Raw genomic sequence first — 25635 nt, 5'->3', positions numbered from 1 at the left:
GGTATGTCTCTTTTGGTGGTAGGGAAGAGGTATAGGGAGCTTAGACACATAACTGTATTTTCCAGTTATTTCTTGTCAAAATATTGTGTGCTTCTACAAAAAACATGTGCTAAAGGTATGCTTTCAAAATGTTAAAAACTACAGTACTATCTGGCAGAAATTTTTACAAATTCCTAATTTACAGTGTTTTTGCTTTTAAATTTTTCTGTCATATTTTACTGTCAGTAATATAATCAAAAGTATGCTTCAAATTATTTTTTATCTATAGAGAAATGTTTATCCAATACTTACTTTATTTTCACATGTTTTTTGCATTAAATGCCAATAGGCACTTTACAACATTACAACTATTTTGCAAATGAGAGTTTTGGAGGTCACTAATAGTGGTGGATTATCTTTTAAATGATTTTTCTTTTTACTACTGTATATGTGACAACTCAGTAGTTCTCTCTTCATGGTTTTCTTTTCAGCAAATTGTGATAAAGACTGGAGAATAGTTCTTGGTCATGGAATGAGAAGAAACTAATTTGTTCATCAAATCAGTAACTGTAGTCCTATCAAAAGTGCACTTAATTGAATTAAGTCAGAGAGAGAAACTTAGTTTATGAAATATTTGTCAAATTTTAACATAATGTGTGCACGATTTAGAATACCCTGAATGGAATACAAACACTCTGTGATTATAATTTGTCTCACAAATGATGAGTTAAAGACAAAAGAGAACATTGATCTATAAGGTATAATTGCTTTTTGGTAAAACCATGACAATCTGACTTAATCTATAACTGGGATCAACATTAAGGGAATGATACAGTGAGAGTGATTTTTCAGGTTAAGTACTGGATAGCATAATGAAAATTCATTTTTCATTTAGAATTTCACAAAGTGCAGAATTTGAATAAGTCATGTTACATTATAACATAAATTTACCATTTAGATTCAATGAACCAAATTTTTGAAGTCTAGAATACAAAGAGTACATAGGGTATTCTTAACCTAAGTTACACAGGGTATTCTTAACCTAAGTTGTTCTTAACTTAAGTTGTATACTTAAGTTTCTTACAGTACAATATAAAATATGAAGATAAACGAGTATATAAAAAATGGATCTTGTTAGGATTGATCAAATTAAGAGTACTAATAGATCAAAAGAGATATGCCAAGAGCTTTTGAAGTCCACCAGTTGCTGTGCTGACTGGTGCACCATACGATGCTATTAGTTACGTGTTCCCTTATACTTTTTTCTTCGTGCTAGAAAGAAAGTGTATTTATCTGAGATGTTGAATTTCTAAATTTCTTTGTTGGGAAAAAGTAGAAATATGAACACATATTAGCAATTTCTTTGATTTTCTTATACATCACCATCTTTTGACACTATTACATTTATCATAGTCATTTTGTCCAATTCTAGAGACCATGGCCCAGAAGGGCTACACTGTAAGTAAGGGCTTTTAACAATATCTCAAAAATATCTGTAATTGGCAGTCTCTCAAAATGGTAGATGTGCCTACCCTACAACCCTGCAATCACACTTCCAGGTATATAACACTCGAAAGTAACAAAAAAGATGTGAAAAGATGTGGGCCCAATATTTCTCATTTCAGTATTATTTGCAAGAGCAAAACATAGGGTATAAGTTAGCCTCATTAATAAGGAATGAGCCCATACGTTTGTGACATCTGTAGAACAGAATACCACCAGTTGTTAAAAAGGAGATATAATTTAGTACAACAACTTGCAAAAAGGTCTATTTTTATATAGTTAAATGTTAAAACAGGAAATTTTATGTAAATGCATCTATCTGTATATCTATACACCTGCTATGTATTTTATTATTTAAAGAACTGTGTACACACACACACACACACACACACACACATAAATAAAATCTGGAAGAATATGCATAGAGCTGTATATGGTAGATATTTCTTGAAGTTAAAATTGAAATAGTTATAGGAAATCTTTTACTTTTAATTTTAAACATGTCAGATAAAAAAATGGAAAGTGGTGGGATAAAGAGTAAATTTTGTTTTTTAAAATTGCTTTTCTTTTGGACTTTTCCAACTAATGAAAAATTTCAAGCATACAAAAATTTAAGTAAGATAATGAACATATGTGTAGCCACACTTATGTACAATGGTTTACAAGCTTAATATTTTACAAAAATACCCCAATAAACATGTGTTGTTTTTGTAATTAATAACAAAAAGATATGGGGGGAGCAGTCATAAAATAACTTGAAAATTTTTTTAAAAAGGAGAAAAGAAAAACTTTCCTCCCAACCTAAGCAAATGGATATATATAGTTCACTTTTGTTTATGTGTAACTCAGCTATCAAGCATCCTAATGCGTCCTGCCCACAAAGATGTGTGAGGCTTAGTGGAGGTTCTCTTTAAAAGCATCTTTTATAAATATTTTCTTCCTTTCTTCTACAGATCTTAAAGACTTGTAAAACTTGATCAGCAGTTAATTCTAGTTTTTCTACTACATCTCTTCCTTCTTTTTCTGATTTTTCCCCAATTTATTCAATTATCCATTTGAAGTGATCAGTCTAACCTTAGCTAATGACACTTTCTTTTACATTTAGGTCTCTGTTTTACTTTTGACAGAGTAATGACACTTCAGTTGCATGTACCACACTAGTTCTGACTGACGCCATATGACGATAATTAATGAGTTATTGTTTCAAACCAAAGTCTTTCAAGAGATCAGGTAGATTGGGTTCTAAATATAACTTGGCTGTATACTGACATCTGAACCTAAAGGACAGATAAACATATTCAGGGAAAACAGCTACAAGCAATTGTACCAGGGGGAAGTGTGAGACTTCCTCGCCCTATTTAGGTGCTTGAACACGGTTTCACTGACACTGACTTGATCGCCATCCAAAATTCGAAAAGCGTGCTGAAGCAATGTTCTCTCCACATCCTAAACCTCACAAAGATGGTTATCCAGAAAACAACAGGCTTTTCTGTCTTCATTTTGTGCCTTAGCTGAGAGACAGTGGATAAAATTTTGACCTTCTCCTTTTCCTGACCTAGAGACAGGTGTGTTTGTGGTACTGCAGTGAAGGGTACAGTTCTTTAAGTACTTAAAACTGTCGCAATACTGCATTTATATGAAACCTGAAATGTATATTCCACTACCTTTTGAATACAAGGCAGAAGTGAGGGGGCAAATCTGCCTCCTTAAATCTAGACTCTCCAATAAGAATAAAAAGTAAGTAGATTTTTCATTCACAAGATTTTTTTTTAAAGGAAAGTAGAAGTTACAGAATTTGTAAACTAAGCAAAGTTTTCTTTACCTTCTGAAATAACTACTGAATTTCAAATGGTGTTGTTTGGTATTTTTATCATCCACAACAGTCCCATAAGAAGTAGAAATCAATTTGCTTTCATGAACAAGTTCTGCGCTAGGGGCTGGTTATATAAATCACAGGTTTCTGATTTCATTGAAAGTCATTTGTTTGAAATGAATATATGGATGATTAATTCTCTACTTATGCAAACCATTAATAAGTAGTGTCAAATTTTATGTTTATGGATAAGTAATTATACATTAAGAGTTTTGATATATATGAAAGCACATTTCAGATAGTGAAAGGTAAATTTTTTTGTTTAAAATCCATATCACTTGCTATGTAACACCTGGAAAAGGGTCATTTTATTCCATCGCTTAGGAGAGACCTTCATTATCTGTGAGTTAGAGGAGAGGAAAAAGCACAAAAAAGTTCCTTGGTTAGCAATCCTACTTTCTGCTCTCATCTTATTGGCAAGTAATTAAGGTAATTCACAGCCACTGGCTGGAATCCATACAGGCTGAAGCAAATGGTCACATTACTATGAATTTCACACTAACAGCTAAGTTTACTTCCTTTGTAAACTGGTCCAACTTTTAGGACAGCAGGCCACAGTATAGAGCTTGGGAGGCAAATAGATTATTTCAATAAATCATGTTTAAGTAGATCGCTTATCTGAGCTAAAAGGCACAATATAAGGCTTCCTGAGTGAACAGATGTGCTAGGATCTGAGGACACTTTCTTCTGTTCTATTCTCTTCCTCTCCTAAATTTCCTTTCTTCTTCTTTATCCATTTTGCCCACTTCATTTTATTACCCACTTGAGGTGATAAGTCTAAGCTTAGTTAAATGATACCTTTTTATAAACTTAAATTCTCATTTTAATTTTGCAAAGCCATTGGTGATACAAGCAATGTCACTTCAAATGTAACCCTCATTCTCCTTTCCAGTGACTTATATGTATTTTAATAAGTTCTCTCTATAAATGGGTCTAATATTTCCACACACACTAGGAAAATTAGATTCTTAATAGAATTCTTGGGTTTGGCCATATTCGCAAAATTACTCATAAAAGTGAGAAGTACACGTGATGGAGGTTTCTCGGCTGAAGACATTTCTATTCCATTTCTTATAGTCACCTGCATTCTGCTAACAATCCTTCCTACACAGTTCCCATTCATGTTTCACATTTATGCCCAGGAACATTCTCTGCTGGTGCTGGAGGTGGTGAGGGATAGAACTCCCATTGGCTTTCTTCTTTGGGGGCTAATTTGCCTTTCCACTCAATCTTGTAGTATGCTTCTGTCTCTGCTGCAAGATCAAGGTTATTTCCAATACAGATTACACTGTACACAGAAGCCAGAGGAGGCTGGGGCAGTGCTGAGCAGCAAGGTACTGAGAAGCACAATCATTTTCTCTGTTTCTACTATGTGCTACTCTTGTAAAGAGTGATGAGGCAACATATGAGAGAAATCATGTGGTAAATTATTTTTGTGGCTTTCAGATCCTCTGTACATTGGTTTAGTTAAATATAAAAGTACATGAATTCCTGGGTCCTTTATTAAGAAGTTGCCTATAGCCTGAGAAGATCAATGCTCGACTATTTAAAGAAAGTGCTGAAATAAAGAGCTTTACTACTCAATTCATATCAAGTTGCCTTAATGGAGCACCTAGCAGGCGACATCCAAGAGAACATAGTGATTTGGGAGGACTACAAAAGTCTGTTCAGTCATCGTGCACGTGTGCACAGTCTACATTGATCAGTCTTTTTAAAAATATGTATACAGGAAATTTCTACCTGTCATGCTGATGAAGTATACTTTGCTTTAAAAAAAAAATACATTTTTAAAAGTCTAACCTCATTTAAGATAGAATTTAAACAAAGTACATTTTTGATGATTTGTATAGCCACTTTGAAAATGCCAGACACTTCTTTCGACTGAATAGTTACCAGTTACTATGACATATTTACATGTGAAAGAGAAAATATGCTCAATACAATAAACCATGTATTTTAAATTCAAAGCAATTCATTGCAAATGTGTAGCTTCATAAATCTGTGGTGTATCATACCGTGAGCTAGAACATCCATTTGACACACTCACACACAGAAAACATCCCAACAATTGGGGGTACAATACTGCAACCAAATTTTAATAAAACAGATTTCTTAGATCAGCTTTTTACTGTGTTCATCGCCACTAGGTATTAAGACAGTGCCACTCGGTTTTATGTTTTTGCTTCTCTTTGCCATTCATTACTTGCCATTCATTTGGTACAAACAAGATTTATTTAAAAGACAGTATACTAGGCTTGAATTAACAATACTGTACTAAATGCTCCTCAGCGAGAATAATATTTTTCCTCCGTTGAAGCATTCAATGTTTTTTAAGAAACAAGCATATATTTCTTATTCTCAGCCACTCTGCATGTCTCCCCAGGAAGAATCCTGAATTGGTCAGTGAGATTCAGTATATGTAATATTTAAAAAGATATAAATATTTGCTTCATTTTGTTTCTTTCCCTTTCTCTATCCTTCCCTTACTCCTTCTGGCTACTCTTCCTTCCCTCTCTCCCCCTTTCTTTTAGAGTAACATAGACACAAATTAATAGAAAGATATAGAATATATTCTTTCCAAATAGGTCAGGTGATGTAACATTCATCCGCCTATCTATTCATTAACTGTATGAGAACTCAATTCTTTCCAGGTAGATGTCATAGAAAATAATAACTGTATTAAGCCATATATGTGGCATTCTTATAAGACCATGGTTTGTCCAAAATTTGAAAGAGAATTACAATTTTTTTCTCTTCTCCACCCTACCTCAAATTTGCACAACGAGCTTAATTTCTTTTCAAGACTTATGTTTTGGCAAGTGTCTAATATTAAAATAAAAGAGGAAGATGCACAAAATTGTTTGAAATAAAGTGATGCATTCATCTCTCAAGGCAACATCAACTGGGCTATAAAAATTTCAGTGAAGACCGTATTATGAACAAGACGAGTCATGTCTCTTACCTGGCGTTTGAAAATTAAGGCGCCTCAGTTCTACAGGGTCTGTTGGATGGTGTGAAGGAACCTCCTTACTGTTCGGTATGCTGCTCTTTCTAGAGTCGGACTCTGCCCTCTTCCTATAGGGAGAAAGTAAAAATTTAAGAACAAAAAAGACATGAATGGAACAAATTTAAAAAGCAGAGAGTCATGCCTCACCCCTAACTTGTAGTTTTCAAACTTTGATGGCCTCCCTTCGTGACCTCGTTCAGGCTGCTTTCCCTCTCTTGGCCTACAGTATTTCCTCAGGTCAAAAATTTTTATTTAAGTGGATGATCTCAAAGTACTCTTTCAGCTCCAGAATTAAACAATTCAGTGACTCTGCCTTTAGGCTTTACGGGAATGTTGGTGAAATATGTTTGGATCTTTGCTCAGTTATTCTCACTTATCTACTAGTTCTACTTGTGAGGACCAGGATAGAGGAATTCCATAGTCAATAAGATTATTGTTATCATAGAGAAAAGCTCTGAAAGTATTGGACCTCAAGCTGAACATTGAAATCTGTCCCCATTTCTCTTAAGAATATAAAACTGGTGGCTACAAAGTCGACCTGCATTGAATTTTCTCATAAGGCAGATAAATACAGCAAGTACATATCTGAGATTCCAAGTCAGCTTAATACTTAGAAGGAGAATTGGGACCACACAAGACCACTGTCCACTTTCTCTTTCAAATTCAAATTTAAAAAAAATAGTGTTGGCTATTTATGGTGTTAAGCTACCTATGATTAATGTTTTGTTAGTGAAAAATCTATCAGAGAAGATTGGAGAAAAAGTAATTTCACCTGGTGAGTAGTCCCAATCTTCTATTGAGCATTCAAGATATATCAACCATTAACAATGTCATGTTTTAAATTCTTCACATAATTCATTTAATCTCTTTTAATTGCTATCTATTAATTTTATTACTCTTAAAGTATCATAATATAATTTAAACAAATGTCTATTTAAGAAATGTCAGTGTTTTTGCCCCTAAGATTTCTTTATTACTATTTTTTTTCAAACTCAAATGATCAGAGTGGTACCTAACTTTTTCCTTTTAGGCTAATTTAGATTAAAAATTCACTTAACAAATGGATGCTTCTTTCAAACAGTGTTTTATTCCAAATACTGATCCCATCCATCTCCAGGCTAGAGTCATAATCCTAGCATCTCACCCCTGCTCAAAGCATTCTAATTCAAGGACAGAGGTGGAGCAAATTGTATATGAACTCTCCTTTCCTCTTTTCAGTATGACTGTGGGATAGCTTCTATGTGTTCCTGTGATAATGGGCTCTCATTCAGTGTCACCCAGGTTGTTCAACGGTTAGCCAGAGGGCTCCTGTTAAATAGTCTTTCTTCTCAACTCTGCTCATCTGTGTAAAATAACACTAACCAGGGGATGAAGGGAAGATGAATGCAAAGGGCAAATACACTTGATTTGCTCAAGTGCGATACCTTTGGCAAAACATGGATGCTGAAGTACATTTTGGGGGGTGAGTCTTACTAGACAACTTATTCTCTTAGAACTTTGGATTACCCTGTCTTCTGACTTCCTGTTTCAACCTAAAGGTGTCAGGCACAGTCAGAGGACAGAATATACTGCCAAGCTATACTACCAATCAGAGAAAAGCAGTAAAGTGGAGGTGTGCCAAAAGTCCCGGTAGCTCCAGTTGTATGGAGTGTAAGATGAGAAGAAAAGAGATGGAGGGCTGGCGAAAAAAGATATGAGAAGGAAGAGAAAGAGGGGCTCAGAAGAAGGATATGATGACAAGTTTCAGAGTAGACAATATCACTGTGTTTATGCTGGGGCTATTTGCCTCACAGCATCGACAGATTTATTTTACCACCAAAGATATAAAATCTAAAAGGGTTAGTAAAATGTCTTTGAGTGCAGGCTCGCCAATCATCCCCACGTGTAACAAATACATGGTTGGTCTTCTCACTTCAAATCATCCCTGTGGCCCTTGTCAGGTTTTGGTCTTTTCACACAAGTTGGCACAGATGACTAAAACCTGGATTTTTATCCTTTCTCAAAGTGGCTCTACTGTCATTGTTGCAGGATTGTGGAAACCAAAAGTAGAAATATCTGGGCACAGAAACTATTCTCCTCTTGCAGGTAAAGTAGAACATCCTCCTTATCGTCTTTTCAACTGAGGCCAGGCTAAATGACACTGACACAGGGACAGAAAAGCATACTCTCTAAAAATTTCAGTGAAGTCAGTTTCTCTGGTACCAGGAAAGCTGAAAATCACATCTTGTCGCCCAGATGAGTCTTGGAAAACCCAGAGCGTGAAAGAAAATTAGAATTCATACTTGTAATAAATTGAGAGGAATGCCCTGACATTTAACAACTCCCTCACTTTATCTGTTCAAATAAAATGACCTCCAAGATCTTAGAATCCAAAAATCCTAGCCATCTAAGAAAACCAGCTGTTTAAATTTGTTTAGTTTCATTTTGATGATCACAGCATGGATAGTTCTGGCTGCCCCTACTCTTAGCACATTATTTTAAAATTGAAATGTGCTAAAATGGTTGTTTTCTAATGGAAAGAATTTCTAAGAAAGGTCTGCAAGATGCCGCGTTTGGCTATCATCAGTAATAATACTAAAGAGCTTTCAAAATTGAATTTACTGTTGTAAAGTTTTGAATGGCATATAACAATTTAAATCAGGTCCAATATGAAAGTAAGTAGTAACATTTTTCTGTTTCCAGAGGTTTCATTATTCTCATCTTAAACTAGAAAAAAAGCAAAGAATGGTGCATAGAAATGGATTGTAAATTTTGTCTTGCTCTTTTATTTTTTTCTATTAAGAATGTAAAGCCCCAGTGTAACTTTATTTCTCTAAGTGAGAAGTATCTACCATGTACAGGAGCTATGTGGGTGAAAAGAAAATAGAAGATCAAATGACATTTCAGACATAGCAGAAACTGCTAATAGTATAAAAACATGTGTTTGTGATGTTAATAATGTGCAACAAAAATGCTTCTCTGTGGTTTAAGGGGTGTTTTATATTTACTTATTCTCACCTGATTCTCATCTAGGGGTAAAGCGAAAAGCAAGAACAAAGGAAGATTGTGTGGAAGATCAAATCTATTTACTTGGAACAAAGATATTCAGACTTATGGGTACAGGCTTTTGGAAGAAATAGATTTATTTGAAATCTCTACTATGAATATACAAAGGTATTGGTTCAAACACTTCACAATCCTGACACCATTAAACTATAACCCAACTCTGCCACTATTGGTATGTATCTCCTTGGGTAAGTCAACTACAGACATTCTCAATTTTTTCACTTATGAAATTGAGAAGAGGGTTAGAAGATGATATCTAAGTTTTGGGCCAACTCTCTTAACAGAGCTAGAAGGCAGTGATGAGGTTGTGAAATGTGGACAGCGTTCAATAGGATGGTAGATTTCTGAGTATACTGAATGGATACAAAGTGTTTTTTCTTTTGACTGGAAGACAAATCTGTTTTATACGTGTTTTTCAGCTGAATTAATAACTAAGGACATAAAATACAGAAATAAAAAGGACCCTCACAGAGGTAGTAGCTCTATATCAATAAAAGTATAGTTAAGCTTGCTGACCAGTGTTAATTTTAGGAAAAATAAAGCGGCAGTAATCCTCAAACTTTAGAATCACCTGGGAGGGCTTGTTAAACTACTGGTTGCTGGACTAATGCCCAGTTTCTGATTCAGTAGGTCTGGGATGGAGTGGGGCAAGATCCTGTATATCTATGAAGTTGCCGATGCTACTGATCCAAGGACCAGTCTTTGAGAAACACTAGAATACGACACTGGGAGGAAGGCAGGTTAGATGAGCACTGAGATCTTTTTCTCAGTTTAATTTTAAAAAGGAATTTATATTTATGTATCAATATAGATATACATTTATAGAGAGATATGAATAAGAAAACAAGGAAGTTAGATTATAACCAGTCAATAATCACACAGTATAGCTATTATTATTATTGTTATTATTATCGCTACTATTACTGTTATTACTCAAAGGTGGAAGACATGGAAAATAATTTGGAATTACATAAGAGTTTTCACTAAGACAATGCCAGCAATATTTGCAGAGTGTGAACGAGCTAGTATTCCTGTTTTAAGAGGTGACCAGAGATCAAACTTGAAAACTGATCTAAACAAAACAAAACAGCTTAGAGGACACCTCACATTTCACTTCTGCAGACATGTTAACACATAAAAATGCTCATTTAACCTTAACAACACACAAAACACAGATAATGGTTTTACTACCTTCTAAGTTTAGCTTTAAATAATCTGTTTTATCTTTTTATGTAAACTTTTTTTCTCCCAGAATCATTTTAATATCAAAATTATTTTATATATGTTAGCTTTATCCATCTTCTACTTGTCAAGTATCGTCTTTTACATCCACCCTCCACCCTCACCCCCTCAATACCTCCAAAGTCTACCCAGATCTTATTTTTTTCTTACTGAGCATTGAAGGGGTTTATTCTCTATTCCTCACCTGTCAGGTTTACTGCTCCATTTTAATGCAGCAAAAAAAAAAAAAAAAAGAAAGAAAGAAAGAAAAAGAAAAAAGAAAAAGAAAGGCTAAATGTTAGTTGGCCAATGGTAACAAGAGTAACCATGACAACCAAGATTTAACAGTGCTTACAGATTGGGACACATAACTAACACACATTAGGAAATGACAGTATAATCAAAATATTTAAAGGCCTCTAATTATGAAGTAAATGGAGGGCATGAGTGTGCATCTCTAAATAAACAGGGTTTTGTGTGTGTGTGTGTGTGTGTGTGTGTTAATGTCACACTCGCTTTTGTCCATCAGTTTACAAAATACTGCCATGAACAATTATATTTCCAGAAGTATTTGATGGTAGAGATATAATTTGATTTTTACAAAACATGCCATAAGGAAACTACTAATGTACTTAATGGAAATACATTATTCCATATAAAAAATTTGTTCATTTAAAATAAAGAGCTCTCAGCTAAGAAGTAGATTATTCCCTTAACAATACAAAATACTTTTAAACTGCGTTGAACTGCACAAAAATTTGTACAACTGTATAATACACCTTGAGGTAACAAAGTGGCAAAAATGATTTCTTTGAACACCTTTTGATAAGTAAGGTGATCAGAAATCTTTTTTTAAATAAAATATTAAATACGTTTTCAGTTTCAGAAAAAGTAATACTCATCATTGTAAATCTACAGAGCATAATCTATCTATATAGTGTGCTAATCCAGAAAAATATTTAGTTACTACCAATTGACATGACAGATATTTTCCTAGTCAAAGAGGTGCTGCTGTCTGTGAACACACTTAGCTCATGCTTATAGACACTTTCATCTATGATAGATAATGGTTGGACTGTTTAAATAACCATGTTCTTTATGCAGAATATATTCTGAAAAGAATCTAAACAATCTTCATGTTGAGGCAAACTGCAAAGTATCTCATGACTTCTCAATTATAAAAATAAAGGTTCAAAGTCTACCTTAATGGCAATAAAATATACACTCATGTCGCTAGAGTATCTGGCTTTGAGATAATTTAGTCCATCTCTTTTCAGAAATACAAAAGCCACATTTTAATTGTACAAACATATATACAAAATGAATCATGAAAATGATATCAAACATAGTAGTTAAATCTTTTCTTTATTTTCAAGTAATTTACCTGGTAGTGCCAGGTTTCAAAAAATCCTACATATATGTTTCTAACGTACTCATTTTTAAATTAGTGAGGTCATCAGTGACTCAGCTGTAGGAAAATTTGTTCCTCTGGATGGAAGAGAACCATTTAGTGAATTACCAGCTTTGTGTACTAAAAGGTTGTTGATATTTAGATGAACAAATGGATATTGTGAAATTCACTCCCTCTTTCACAGAAATGGCAGCCTCACCACACAAATGGGTATGTATTTGGTGCAAATGTCTAAGTTTGAAGGCTTTTGGAACAAGTATATTTAAATTGGCTGAGAGTTTTATTATAGCTCTTGCCAGCCAAGATAAAGGCAACACTGAGAGATGGAGTAAACGAGTGGAGAGAAGACAGTTTTACAACATTTGGCTTATATAAATTTGATCATTCATTATCCCTATGCGCAATGTACCCTAATAGGCACAAGGAGTACAATGAGGAATAGGACACAGTCCTTGACCTACACTATGGTGGCAGCAAGGAAGTCAAGAAAAAATGGGCAATTAGTTATGTGGTAAGTTCTATGATATAGGTTAAGTAGAAAGTGCTCTAAGAGCATAGAAAAGGAGACCGTAAAGCAGCCTGAACTGATAGAGAGGAAAGGACAAGAGGGAAGCACCAAGACAGGCTTTTTATATAATAGGTGGCATCTTAGCTTCTCTCTAAAGGGTGAGTTAGAGCTAGCTAGGCCAAGTGGAGAGAGAAAACATGTTCCAGGCTTAGGGAAGGACTTCCTCAAAGGCAGGACTGTCCGGTGTGGTTGGATATGGCAGAATATTTCTTCACATCTCAAAATACTCTGATCTGTATTTCTTTCTTTTACGACAGCTTGTAAATACGTGTAGGGTTGCTACAAAAAGAGAAGACTACAGAGGTAAAGTCCACAGAGAGCCAGTTGGATCTGGGAAAGGCTGAAGTCTATATTTTAGTCACATCTATCTCATGACCTTCACACATAAAAGGCTGGTGGGGATGAAAATGATTTACTCTCTACAGTATCCATTCAGTTTAGACTATTACTATTCAAGGATGTTAATTTGTCTAGACTGAGCCTTAGATCTTTCCAGCATCCTAATCCATATTTTCTGTTTTTTCATAGTACATAGTAAACACTTTTCATCCCTCATGAAATGCTTTTCCATAGATTCAGGTTAACATTTTATTATTAAATATTTTCTATATGAACAATTCCTACAACTAATGACTGAAATACTTTACTTATGTAACAGATGCACAGGGTAGGTTATTATTTGAGAGCAATTACTTTAGGATTTCATATCTGTTTGGTGGGCAGGGGGTGGGGTGTGAAGGGGAATCCAGAGTCATATTCAAAAAACACACATATAACTATGGGGGCAGAAATACTATAGTATTAATTCTATTATTTGGTTTTTGATGTTTTCATTATAGAAAATTTTCTTTAAAAGATTTAATTATCTACCTATTTATTTTATAAATGAGGAAATTGAGGCCCAGGGTGTTAGCATGATTTTCTACTCCATATCACCGGTTAGTCACAGAACTGAGACTTGAACTCAACTTTTCTAAACCTAGCCTAGTGTTTTTCGAAACCTTACTACCATCATATCTCTGCATTTTACATTTTAAAATCATTGTACATTTTATATAGAGGGTACAAATTTTCAAAAAAATTATTGTGCAAGATAATTTGTAATACTAAAGAACTACCAAGCATAATGCAATTTTCTGATGTATTCAGAAGTTATTTTAGGACACTTACGAAGTCTTAATGACATTGTTTTGGCATTGATTATAATGTATTATATCTTTTCAAGTTACTAGATTAAAAACAAAGTCAAATGAATACAATATCAGATAAAAGAGTGTACTACTTCCACATTAATGTAATAATAAGAATAAGACTAAAAGTCTCCTTAGTTTTATATGGACAAACCATCCACAGCCACAGATCTACTCCAGACACAAGTAGTCTTATAAGTCATATATGATAAACAGAATTATCAAGATTATGAGTCAACAATATTTCATGCTCATTTCTTACTCAAAAATTATTTATATACACAAAGTGAAATACTTTAATAATAGTAATAATAATAAAAATAATAATGATAATAATAAACTCAATTCCAACAACTTATGTATAAACTGAAAGGCATCTAAAAGGGATGAAGTTTTTACAACATAATTAACTACTCAGAATCCAAGCTATAAACACACTATTCATCGCCTACAGATTTCCTCTTGAACTGCCTCATGATAATCAAGAAGGACATTCTTGGATCTACTTGAATTTCAAGTCAGGAATGTTCTTTACTGCTGAAGCAAGCATTTCTATTTCAGAAATGCTTCATGGGCCTTCAGATGGTTAGCTAAATATACTTAGCATTCGAGGATGTGTGCATCTTCCAACAATTGCATTAGACGATGCTTACATATGCACACACTAAAATGCGACTATTTTAACTGTCATAAAACCTTTAAATATGATGGCTCTTTTTGCAGGATTAGAGAAAAATTATAACTAAGTTGATTTTTCCAAACATATGCAAATGAAGAAAGGAAAATTTAATTATAAATCTTAAAAATTATCAAGGTTATAATCCTATTTCTTCATTTACATAACTGATTCACAAATCCCATGCACATCTCTGTTAAGTGGCATGACTTAAGGACAGTTAGATATATCTGATTGAAACAGTACTTTAAAAAATAAGGCAAGCATTTGGTCCATTTTAAATAATCCCAAAATGGCATGTGATGTGATACAACTGTCAGTAAACATTTGTTTTCTGAACTGACTTTCACAGTGGGATGTGATGACCTAAATAAATATTTCACCAAAAAACAATTCTAATTCTTCTTTTGCTTTCTAATTATTGTATTCTCTTCTGGTAATAAGTGCAGCACATGAATAGCAAAGGGTACCAGCTCCTGCTAGGGTTCACACGTGATCAGCTGTTGTTCTGGAGTTGTGGCTATCTCGTTTCCTGCTCTTATCTCTTACACAAGACAGAGGCAATCAAAAATACAACTGGGCTCCTTACCATACACAGTAAGATGAGGATTGGGATTGGAAGACTGAAACAATCAACTAAGAGGAGATTCTGGCCTTCAATCACATGCTTTTTTAGCTATTTTATGGCAATTGAGTGATGGCAGTGATCAGAAAAAAAAAGGAGGGATGTTTCTTTCATTTCTTTCTAGCTCTAAAATAAGATAGGCGATTTAATAAATTATGGTTATGAGTTTTTTTTAATTTGTCATTTCCCCCCCCCCTTAAATTTCTCTTCATACTAGAATAATATGAAATGCAGCTTCATAAGTGAAAGTTTTTCAAAGGAGAAATGTCTTGAAGGATATTTTTTTGAGTCAGGAGAAGTTATATAAAAAAAGTAAAGGCTATTTCAGGACATATTTAACAATGGAATACAGGTAGAAATAATTAATGAAGGAAGCTATATGGATAGGAAAAAGAAATCATGGAAATAAGATTATCAGATTAAGCATGTAAGCAAGAATCTAATGAAGACATTCTTATCTGATTTTGAAGGTCAAGATTAGGAGAGAGAGAGAGAGGTGGAAAACTGAGAAAGGGAGAGAGAAAGGGGGAGGGAGGAATGGAGAGAAAGGGAGAGAGAAGCTATTCTATAGTTGAGAGACGATATCATTTTCAAAGAGTTTCTGAAAGATGACACACTACAAAGGAAAATGGAAACACAGATTAAAGTTTCTTGAAATAAAATGTGAATCAGAAGAAAAAGATGGATGTAAAGAGATAATTCAGAATTTAGTCGCTCTAAGAGATTATATATGTTAATATTTAAAATTTTATATATTTATAATATTATAATTATATAATTTTAAGTCAAAAGGATTTAGGGGAAGAAGAATTACTAATGTTTTCCATTCCAACTGACTAAGCAGTGACCTAAGGGAAAAAAATCTTGTTTGTATGTAGTGGAGGCAGAAATAGGATTGAAAGAGTGGACGATCAGAAAACATGGGATAGATGTGTATTATTTACATCCTAATTGTAGTCAAAGACACTAAGTGACATTGATACTTATGAGTATAAAGACTGAGTTTTTATTTTATTTATTTAATTTTTTAAAGCAAAATGGTGCCTCACATAGCTTCTTGGACACAAATGAGAATTCAGGATTGAAGATGTGGAATAGGGTTAGAAAAAAACGTGGGAAAAGAAAAAGTTTACTTTCTTTGCTGGTTTTCCTTCTCCATTCTTCAAATTGTAGCTACATTGCTAAATTTTGAGAAATAGCACCAGGAAAAAAAATCCTAGCACATGTGTACATTACTTAGGAAATGGACACAAATGTGCAAATTTGTGTTTTAAAAAAACCATGTTGAAATTGAGCAATTATTCATCTAAAACAATCAAATGCAAACTTGTATGGAATTATCTGCTTATAAATGGACTAATGTCTCGAAACGTCACACAAAGTGCTCCTATTGCATAAGGCAGCTCAGAGGGAGAGGTTAGGATCCACGCACGCTAGGCAGTGAAGTCTATAGAAAACACTGCATGAGATTATAAACAGTACAATCTTCACATTTTGTTTTAACTCAAATGAAAACATTTTACAATGATTATTGGGACTACATTGAAGTAGTTCTACTAAAATCAACTACATAATGACCACAGAAAAATTACTGAGTCTTCAAAAAGAAGGCAGCTCCCAAGATTTCAACAGAAATATTGGGCAAACCTACCTTTTATAAAGAAGAATAGCAATGACAATGCAGATGATAAAGACCACTGCAAGGACAGGACCTACGACCCAGATCAAGCCTTCTTCTTCATCTGTGATTGGCTGTGGATCCAGATCCATTGACACAACAGGGTCGGAGTAGGGACTGGTTGCATACATCTTCTGAGAAAAAACAGAGTCTATGTTAGTCATAAACTAATGCCTTTCTAGGGTGTTATCTTTAGCATTAGAAGAAGCAAAGATTCAGGACATAGTGAGATTGATGATACGTGTGAAACAATGTTGGTAAATAAAAAGGAGGGGGAGGGAAAGGAGGATGGGGAGAGGGAAGAAAAGGGAGGGAAGGAAGAGGAAAATGTAAAGAGGTTTTGCAATCTAAATTTCCTTATAGAGTGAAATATATAAAAATAAAATCACTTATGATGGTTTAAAACACTCCAGAGGTACTTTTTCATTGGGATCTATCTATGGCATATTAAATGATTTTATGAAGTATAAAATACCAATAATTAACCAGTCACAAATGTTCAATGAACATTTATATTGTGCCAATGTGTTCCATATTATGTGAACATCAACAGAAATGACACAGTTCCAGCCCTCAAAACAATACCATCCAGTTAAGGAGGCCAAATTTAAAAAGTAAACATTTTATAGAGCAAAATTACTAGTATTTAATAAAATGTTAAACTATGCAAATATCCTTGATATTGTACATTAGTTAGAAAATAGAGGCCAAACAATGGACAAAGTCTATAACTTCAAAAGAAAAGTCAAATGTTCAAATTATAGATGCAAGATGTATGGAGTTGGTGATGTATGGCTTTCTAGAACATATAATTTTTAGAATTTAAAAGGATTTAGCAGTTTCCATTTACTTTAATTATAGTTACAGAGGTTGGAATGATTGTTCCCAATAGATAACTGATACAGAAGAAAGGGAATCCTTATATAGTGTTGGTGGGAATGTAAATTGGTACAGCCTTTAGAGAAAACAGTAGTATTGGTTCCTCAAAACATTAAAAATAGAACTACCATATGATCCAACAATCCCACTCCTGGCTATATATCCAAAGGAAATGAAATCAATATTCTGAAGAAGTATCTGCACACAGGTGTTCATTCCAGTATTATTCACAATACTAAGACATGGGAACAACCTAAGTGTCCTTAGATGGCTAAATAGACAAAGTGTGGTTTGTGAGTGTGTGTGCATGCACATGCATGTACAGACACAATGAAATATTATTTAGTAATAAAAAATAAGGAATTCCTGCCATTTGTAGCAACATGGATAATCTGGAGGGCATTATGTTAAGTGAAATAAGCCAGACAGAGAAAGATAAATATTGTAGGGTATCATTTATGTGTGTAATCTAAAGATAAAGTTGATTTCACAGAAACAGAGTATAGAATGGTGATTGCCAGGGGCTGGGGGGCGGGGAGGGGGAGATGTAGATCAAAGAGTACAAACTTTCGGTTAACAAAAGAATGTTTTGAGGATCTGATGTACAGCATGGTGAGTATAGTTAATACTTATATAGTTAATAGTTATATACTAGAGAGTTGCTGAGAGTAGATCTTAAGCATTTTCACTACACAGAAGAGTTAACTATTTGAGATAATAGATGTGTTAATTATCTTGATCTTGGTAAACATTCTATAATGTATATCGAATCATCATGTATATTTTAAAAACATACAATTACACTTGTCAATTTTTCCTCATTAAAGTTGGGAAAAAATATGTAGCTACTTGGTGAAAGAATGGACTAAATATCTATGAATTTTATTTTTATAATAGTATATTTCCTTCTATCCTAATTTAGACTATTTCAGAATAGTATTCTCTTGAGTCTACTCGCCTTTTAAAGTCCTACCTTTTTCTCTTCCAAAAGAGACCAATCCACATCCATGGGTTGTCCAGTTGTCCTACCACTTGCTCTTCATCTTTTCTCCCTCCAGCACCACTACTTGTCCAAGTCTCTCATTTGCAAAATCTGTCATTATTCAGACCTCACCCTTCCAAACATCTTTCCCAGAGTTGCCAGAGTTGATCAAGCCTTCTTTAAAACTCCCTCCTCTGGCTCTAATTGTGCACTCAACTAGTCTCCTCCTAATCTTTCCAAATGATCATGCCCTGTTGAGTTAACTGCCTCCGTGTCCATCCTGTGCCGGCATTCTTAAGTTTTGTTTTCTGCTAATCTCTTTCCCTCTCCCTTATCTGGCTAGGCCATTCCTAGCCTCAACTACCAAATCCTATGCAGATTACATCTTCATTAAGGTTCCTAAACTCAGAAACTCTGCTAAGTCCCAGACCTTCATTTCCAATTATTCTTACATGTACCCTAGATTAAGAACTGCAAGTGTTGTTTCCCTGATTCCCAGATTTACTCTCCTTCTGACTTGCTCATTTCTCATCCTTTCAATAGCTAGGAATGAAAAACTACTGATTTTGTCCAACCAATGACCCTCAAGTCCATGTTCCCTCTTTTTAGTCTCATGGGTACCACTTTTCTTGAAGACCTCATTCACGCTCATCCAAACCATATCTATAGATTCTTCCTTCCTCTAATAGTCTAAACTGCTGCTACAGTTATTATCCTAAACTATAGCTATTAATCCTTCAGGAGGCTCTCTAGTAATTTCATAATAAAATCTAGACATCTTAGCGTTGTTCTTAAGAGCCTCCACAATTTTGCTTAAAAGTTCCTTACCACATATAACATATTCTATCACAGTGAACTTTTTGTTGCTACTACTTCCCAGATGTTCTATTCTCTCTCTTTAACCCTCTCACAAGTTCCACAACATTTGGCTCCTGAAATCCAATTAACCTTCAAGGCTCCACTTAAATACTGCTTCCACCGAAGCTACTTCTCCTTAAGTAGAAATAGTTATTCTATAACATGTAGGTAAAAATAATTTTTAAAATTTTAGGTAGTCTTTTATTCCTTTTTTAATGGCATCCATCAAATTCTATTTTTTAAAAAAATTTGTACCTGTGCCTTATTTTATTTAATGAAGCTATAAATTTCTGGAAGGTAGTTATTTATAAATTATTTGTGTTTGTATGCTTAAAGCAGCTAGCCCAGAATTTTGTACTTAGTGAGTTCCCAACAAATCTTTGTTGAAGAAAATGCTCATCTCTTCAAATGGCTGACATTATCAAGGCATGAAAGAATATATTCATTTTCCTATGATCAGTCAATATATTTAATTTTCAATCTGCATTAAAAAATTAGGGCATATATTCTGATTTTAAGAGTGACAAGCTCAATAGTTAATTTGGAGAACACATGTCCCACTAAATGCCTGTATACTATTCTTCCCTCCCTTTTCCCTCACTGTGCCCAGAGACTAACTAGACTTTCAGATTTTCCAATGCATCAAAAAAGATCACTCAGTATATTTCCAGCCTTCTCAGTGGCAGCTAAACAAAGATATGTACAGTATAAAGATTTACACAAACCACTTGGCAAAGACACTAAATATCCAAGAAACATGAGTCTTTATGTAAGTTTGTTTGTTTTGGTTTATTCTTTCCCCTCTCCTTTTTGTAGGTCATACTCAAACTGTCTGGCAGACAAAAGTAACTAAAACTCTCTGATTTGAAATTCTTGACCAAGAACCTCTGAGATAATGATCTTGGTCAACCAAGATAAAAATCTAAGCAGATTTTCCCAAAGCACACACCGATTTCCAAACCAAATTGGGAAACAGAATGTGAAAAATGAAAAGAAAACAAAACTGTAAAATGACACACCAGTCTTGTAAGTCAGAATTTGTTTAGTGTGTGGGGGTAACGGAAAAGAGCAAACCTTTGATCATTCTAAAACAGTCCTCTGATATTCCTGACATGAGGCAATGGATTGGGGAAAAGCTTGAATCTTTGGTGAGGGGGAATATTTTCTCTATGGAAATTATCAGTCCCTCTTTGGAATGGTTAGGTGTTTTATTAACAATCATTCATGAAAATAAGAGGCTTATAAAATGACTGTATCTCTGCTAACATTATACTAGTTGGATACAAGTCTTTTCTACAAAGTAAATGCTGGCTTGAAAACATATATGAAACATAAAGGCCACACTGTCAGCTTTGAGAGCAATGTTGAGAATGATGCAGAAAAGGGGCAATTCAGATAATATATTTGGGAAAAAATCCTTAATTACATAATTAATGAAATAGTGACATGACATACATTGTTTCATCAATGGTGAGGTATTTATACACTAGCAGAAACGTTTGGGTGCTATCAGAAACCAGAGTCTCTGACAGTGATACAATCAGCCTGATGATCTGATGAGATCTCTCTTCTTTGCTGGATTTTCTGATCTGCCTCAATGGTCTAAATGTGCCTTCTGAGACGTTCTAGAGCTATTTAAAGAAAATTACTTTCAAATATCTAAAAGTCATTAAAGAAGAAAAAAATGATTTCCAACATTTCATTTCCCTGATGTTTTGCCTTAAAACTTTCAACGAGAGAGAGAAAGCATATCTCTGCATTAAAATTCCAGAAAGCCCATTGCTTTGTTTTCAAATGACATTCTGTACACAAAGGTAAACCAGGCAGAAAGGCTGCCTTTGTGTTTTGACTTTCCAACGGGGAATTCCATCAGTCATTTGAAGAGAAGCACCACTGGACATGCTCACACCTGATATGGAGGAATCTTTGATACATCTTGGGCTTCTTACATATGGAAGTGACTAGCTCTACTGAGCTGCCACGTCTGTCAGTTTCAGGCCCTAATCTATTAAAAAGATACAGTTTAGAATATGTATATTAAATGTTAATGTGAACTGCCACTTCAAAAGCCGCCCCTGCTTCCCATCTACAATTCCTTTCCCTCTCTCTTTTTAACATTCAAAGCAACTGAAGCATAAAACGACATAAGAGCAAGATGAATTACATAAAAGAAGACAACTCATTATTTAGAGTACCTTAGGAATTCTGTTTTATTGAATTATTTTCTAACTTTCTTGGCTTTTCACTGATAAAGTCACCAGTAAATTGCTATGATTAAAGAAGCTGGCTGTGCTTGCCTTTTTCTAGACAGACCTTCCCCATGAATCTAGGTAGAGAGCACTGTGGGCTTGCTGATAGTTATAGGAGAATAAAATACAATCACCCTTAATCGATATTTTCAAACACATGGAAATATTCTACGTGTAACTGCAGAGCTTATTCCTATCGTAATAGACGCAGGCTGATGTCTATTAGGTATTATGAAAGTTTTCCTTTTCTTTTTTTGAGAATAATCATTTATAAAGGTTGAGGAAGAAGACTGTGAGCAGTGATGGCTATCACCTACTATTGATATGTGTCACATGGAGAGGTCTCAAAAACCATGCCCTAATAATTTGGCACTTCATATACTTAGAAGTCCACCTAAATCCCCTGTCGTTGGAAACATAGCGTTTTTTGTAATGAGATCTCAAACAGATTACCCAGTAGTGTTCAAAAAGTAGGCAGCCTGTTACTACCTTTTAAGTTAATAACAGCTCATGAGAAATAATTAGGATGGATATACCTAGTATCCCCAAATAACTACATTCTGGTGAAAATGTATAAGAATGCCATAGGAAATAGATTCCATCACAATTAACTTACAGACTCCGCATGATCCATCACTGCTAACACAAAGAAGACATATTCTTGACCACTTTGGAGTTGCTTGTTTGTAAATCCACCATAATGTTTGTCATCCCCCAGGGTGAACTCAGTGGGAAGGACATCAAAGTGAGCGGCTATATATGGCTTTAATTCAACTTCTCTCCCGTACCGGACGCTTCTGCGTTTCCTAGATATTTCTTTAAGCAGCTTAAGAAAAAAAAGTGGGAAACAGAAAAAAATGTAAACAACCCAACATAATGATGGTTTAATGGGGGAAATTAATTCAGGAATAGAAACAACCCAAAACAATTTGTCCACACTTCATGTAGCCTGTCAGCATCACTAAAATCTCAGGTCTCTTTTAAATGCTTGTCTTGTTGTTAAGGTAAGACACTGGACTGCTAATGCAAGGCCCAGGCTACAAACACGGGACAATTAGATCCTTTACTGGTAGCTCATAACGCTGTCCACCCTAATGAAATCCTCTCAAAGGGCAAGAGAGCATTATAACTTGTCTCAGGCAAAAAGTGAGCTTGATTCACAAAAGCCGGCCATGCAGCCTTTATTGTTATTTATTAAACAAGTAGTAACTCCAGATAAAGCCATCTAAATGCTCAAATATAACTAACTTCTTAGAGAGGTTAGTGCTATGTTAGATTTAATAATGAGATATTTGTATGGTGCAAATTCTCTCAAACCTGCAGGAATAGAATCTAACAACCAATTTTTAATTGGCAATATTAAATAGACATTGTTATTCATTTAACAATTTCTAGCTTAACTTGGCTACTTGATTAAGGTACTTATGAAAACTTTATAGCAAAATTACTTACTACTCTTGTTTTTATAAGTGGAAATGATATAGTAAAAAACAAAGTATTTTAATAGAATGAGACCCTGGCATGATCAAGGCCGGTCGTCTGTGATAATAATGGCTGCAGATTCATATACATGACAAACACCAAATCCCACATCAGGAACTTGATGGTACACTACAGTCTCTCCTACACTGAAAATCATAAATATGCTCAGGTAGTTCAAAATTGTAACCTAAAAAAATGTAAAAAAACACTCTCTTGGTTATATAGATAATCCATGGTTATGTAGATAATTCATTTATAATATTCTAAAATTTTCTGTGAAATTTGAGTTTATTGATACAATTATATGATTATAAAAATATAAGCTATTGTAAGAAAACTATAATAGATTGGGCATCACCTGTTTAGAAAATTTGGATCATCTGATGATAAATTCACGTAGGCTGATTAATTATGCACCATGTGGGATATAATAAAGCAACCAGAAAATTAGCACTGTCTTTCAATTCTGCCATCAAAGTTAGTTTTACTCATAATAATGATGATAATGACAATAATAGCTAATATTTATTAGCGCTTACTAGGCACTGTTCTTAGGAGCCTAAAAATGTATTAATTCATTTACTCCTCATAATAACCCAATAAGATAGGTTACAATTATTCCCATTTTATAAATGAGGAAACTGAGGCATAATAGAAAGTAGCAATATATAATTAGATTCAATTGGTAAAATAAAATAAAATTATATGTAAGAAATTTTTTAACCATATTTTTATTTACATAATGGTTGCACAATATCAAAGAAACAAATGCAACAATGAAAGTAAATTGATAAACTAAATTGTTTTAATTCAGTCTATATTTAGATATATATACTTTTTAATTAATTATTTTTTAATTGAAGAAATGATTTAAATTTTTTCCCCCTGTCTACCTCCCCCCTCCCAGACATATATATTTTTTGTGCATCTGCTTGCATTAACACAGATGAACGTGTACTTATATTTCCTTTTTTTTTGGATTCTTTTAACATGTTATTTTCAAAAATTCTGAGACCATATATTTAATATTATACTTAAAAAGTCATCACAAATGTTATTGTTAATACACAGTAAATGATCTGCCATTACTTGGAGAAGGACAAATGCACTGCAGATGAGCTGAACAGCTTTTTGAAGTTGGTTAATCAGAAACATTTACCATCAGTTGTTTATGTGGCTGTGTCCCCTCTTCTACTTCACTGATCAAACCCTACCTTGATTTTATTCATATTTCAGATGTAGGCAACTGTCATAATTCATCTATATCACTGTCATCCTCATGAATACCTTTTGCTAGGGTTTCTTTAGAAGATTTAGAGGAAGTGCTTTAAAAAAATATTTGAGTTCCTTGGTGCTCCTTAGATCCCATGCGGCCATTCATTAAGGTCAGACCTGGACCATCAACTCTGCCTCTGTAGGTTGCTCTAATCTCTGTAGGACGCTTCCTGTGTTATACTTTAAATGGGTCAAACATGCTCAGATGACACTGAAGTTAGCCAGGATGTTGAAGTTACAACCAGAAATGACAGCATTACTTTATGGCAATCTTTTGAAGTACAATGTGATGAAAAGCTTATGATACATTACAAGACCTACCCCGAATTAGATATAACTAACATTTTAGGAGTCATTCTGTCCAAAATCCGTTTGACTATCAATATCTGTTCTGTCCAGTTAGGCCTTGACGACTGGAGTTTCTAGTCTATAAATTTATTGTATGGAAATTATCTCCAGACAAAGGATAAATGAGCTCAGACAATAATATTGAGACTGACTCTGTTTAGAAAGCCTCTTTCCGTTTTTTATGGGCCTAGATGTGAGGCATACATGTGGAAATTCCCTTAGGCCACCATTCTTTTCGATGATTTGATTTTAACAATTTGAATTATAGGTCTTTCTAAAAAAAAAAAATCACTTGGTCAAGTACATTTGAGAGAGGAAAACTGCTTTGTCAAACCTGGCAGTACTAAGCTATAGGTAACATTCCTACAATGCTTTTATTATCCACGGTAGAAAAAAACAAACGAAAAAACAAATGTAAAATTGTCTGTAGGGATCAGAAACTCGATGAATAAGCATAAAGTGAGGCCATAGCCTACTTTCATTTGTTCCCCTTCAGAATAGTTACAAGATATATTAGAGGTAATTCCGGAAGATATATCAAGGGCTTTGGTTTTTTATCAGAAATAATTTTCATTTTCCAGTCAATGCATATCTTATTTCTTCCACCATTAATTCTACAGAGTGGTCTCAATTATATCAGTAAGAAAAGTGGGTAACAACCCATCCTGACCCAAAATTTCTGAATTAATAAATGTTCTTTATCAAACTCTCATACAGATTAATGCACCACAACTCGAAGGATGATTAAAATGACCCTTTGTTATGAGAATCAGCGGCACAGACCCA

At 34.2% G+C, this 25635-nt stretch overlaps 1 protein-coding gene across 18 annotated transcripts in view; it reads right to left on the bottom strand.

Moving 5' to 3' along the window:
* Positions 1–25635, bottom strand: part of PTPRD (protein tyrosine phosphatase, receptor type D) — a 396821-nt gene that overhangs the window by 114985 nt on the left and 256201 nt on the right. For 14 of the 18 annotated variants that reach the window (XM_023535084.1, XM_023535085.1, XM_023535093.1 and 11 more), the window contains 3 exons: positions 22361–22570; positions 16750–16910; positions 6318–6430 (listed from right to left, as the gene is read on the bottom strand). In XM_023535084.1, coding sequence (XP_023390852.1) covers positions 6318–6430; positions 16750–16910; positions 22361–22570 — 484 coding nt within the window. The remainder of the gene's footprint in view (positions 1–6317; positions 6431–16749; positions 16911–22360; positions 22571–25635) is intronic. The other 4 variants (XM_023535086.1, XM_023535098.1, XM_023535097.1 and 1 more) reach the window with 1 other exon arrangement.

The sequence above is a fragment of the Pteropus vampyrus genome, unplaced genomic scaffold, assembly GCF_000151845.1.
Source record: "Pteropus vampyrus isolate Shadow unplaced genomic scaffold, Pvam_2.0 Scaffold136, whole genome shotgun sequence".
NCBI classification, from domain to species: Eukaryota; Metazoa; Chordata; class Mammalia; order Chiroptera; family Pteropodidae; genus Pteropus; species Pteropus vampyrus.
The sequence above is the reverse complement of the archived record's forward strand: the minus strand, read 5'-3'. Positions and strand labels throughout refer to the sequence as shown.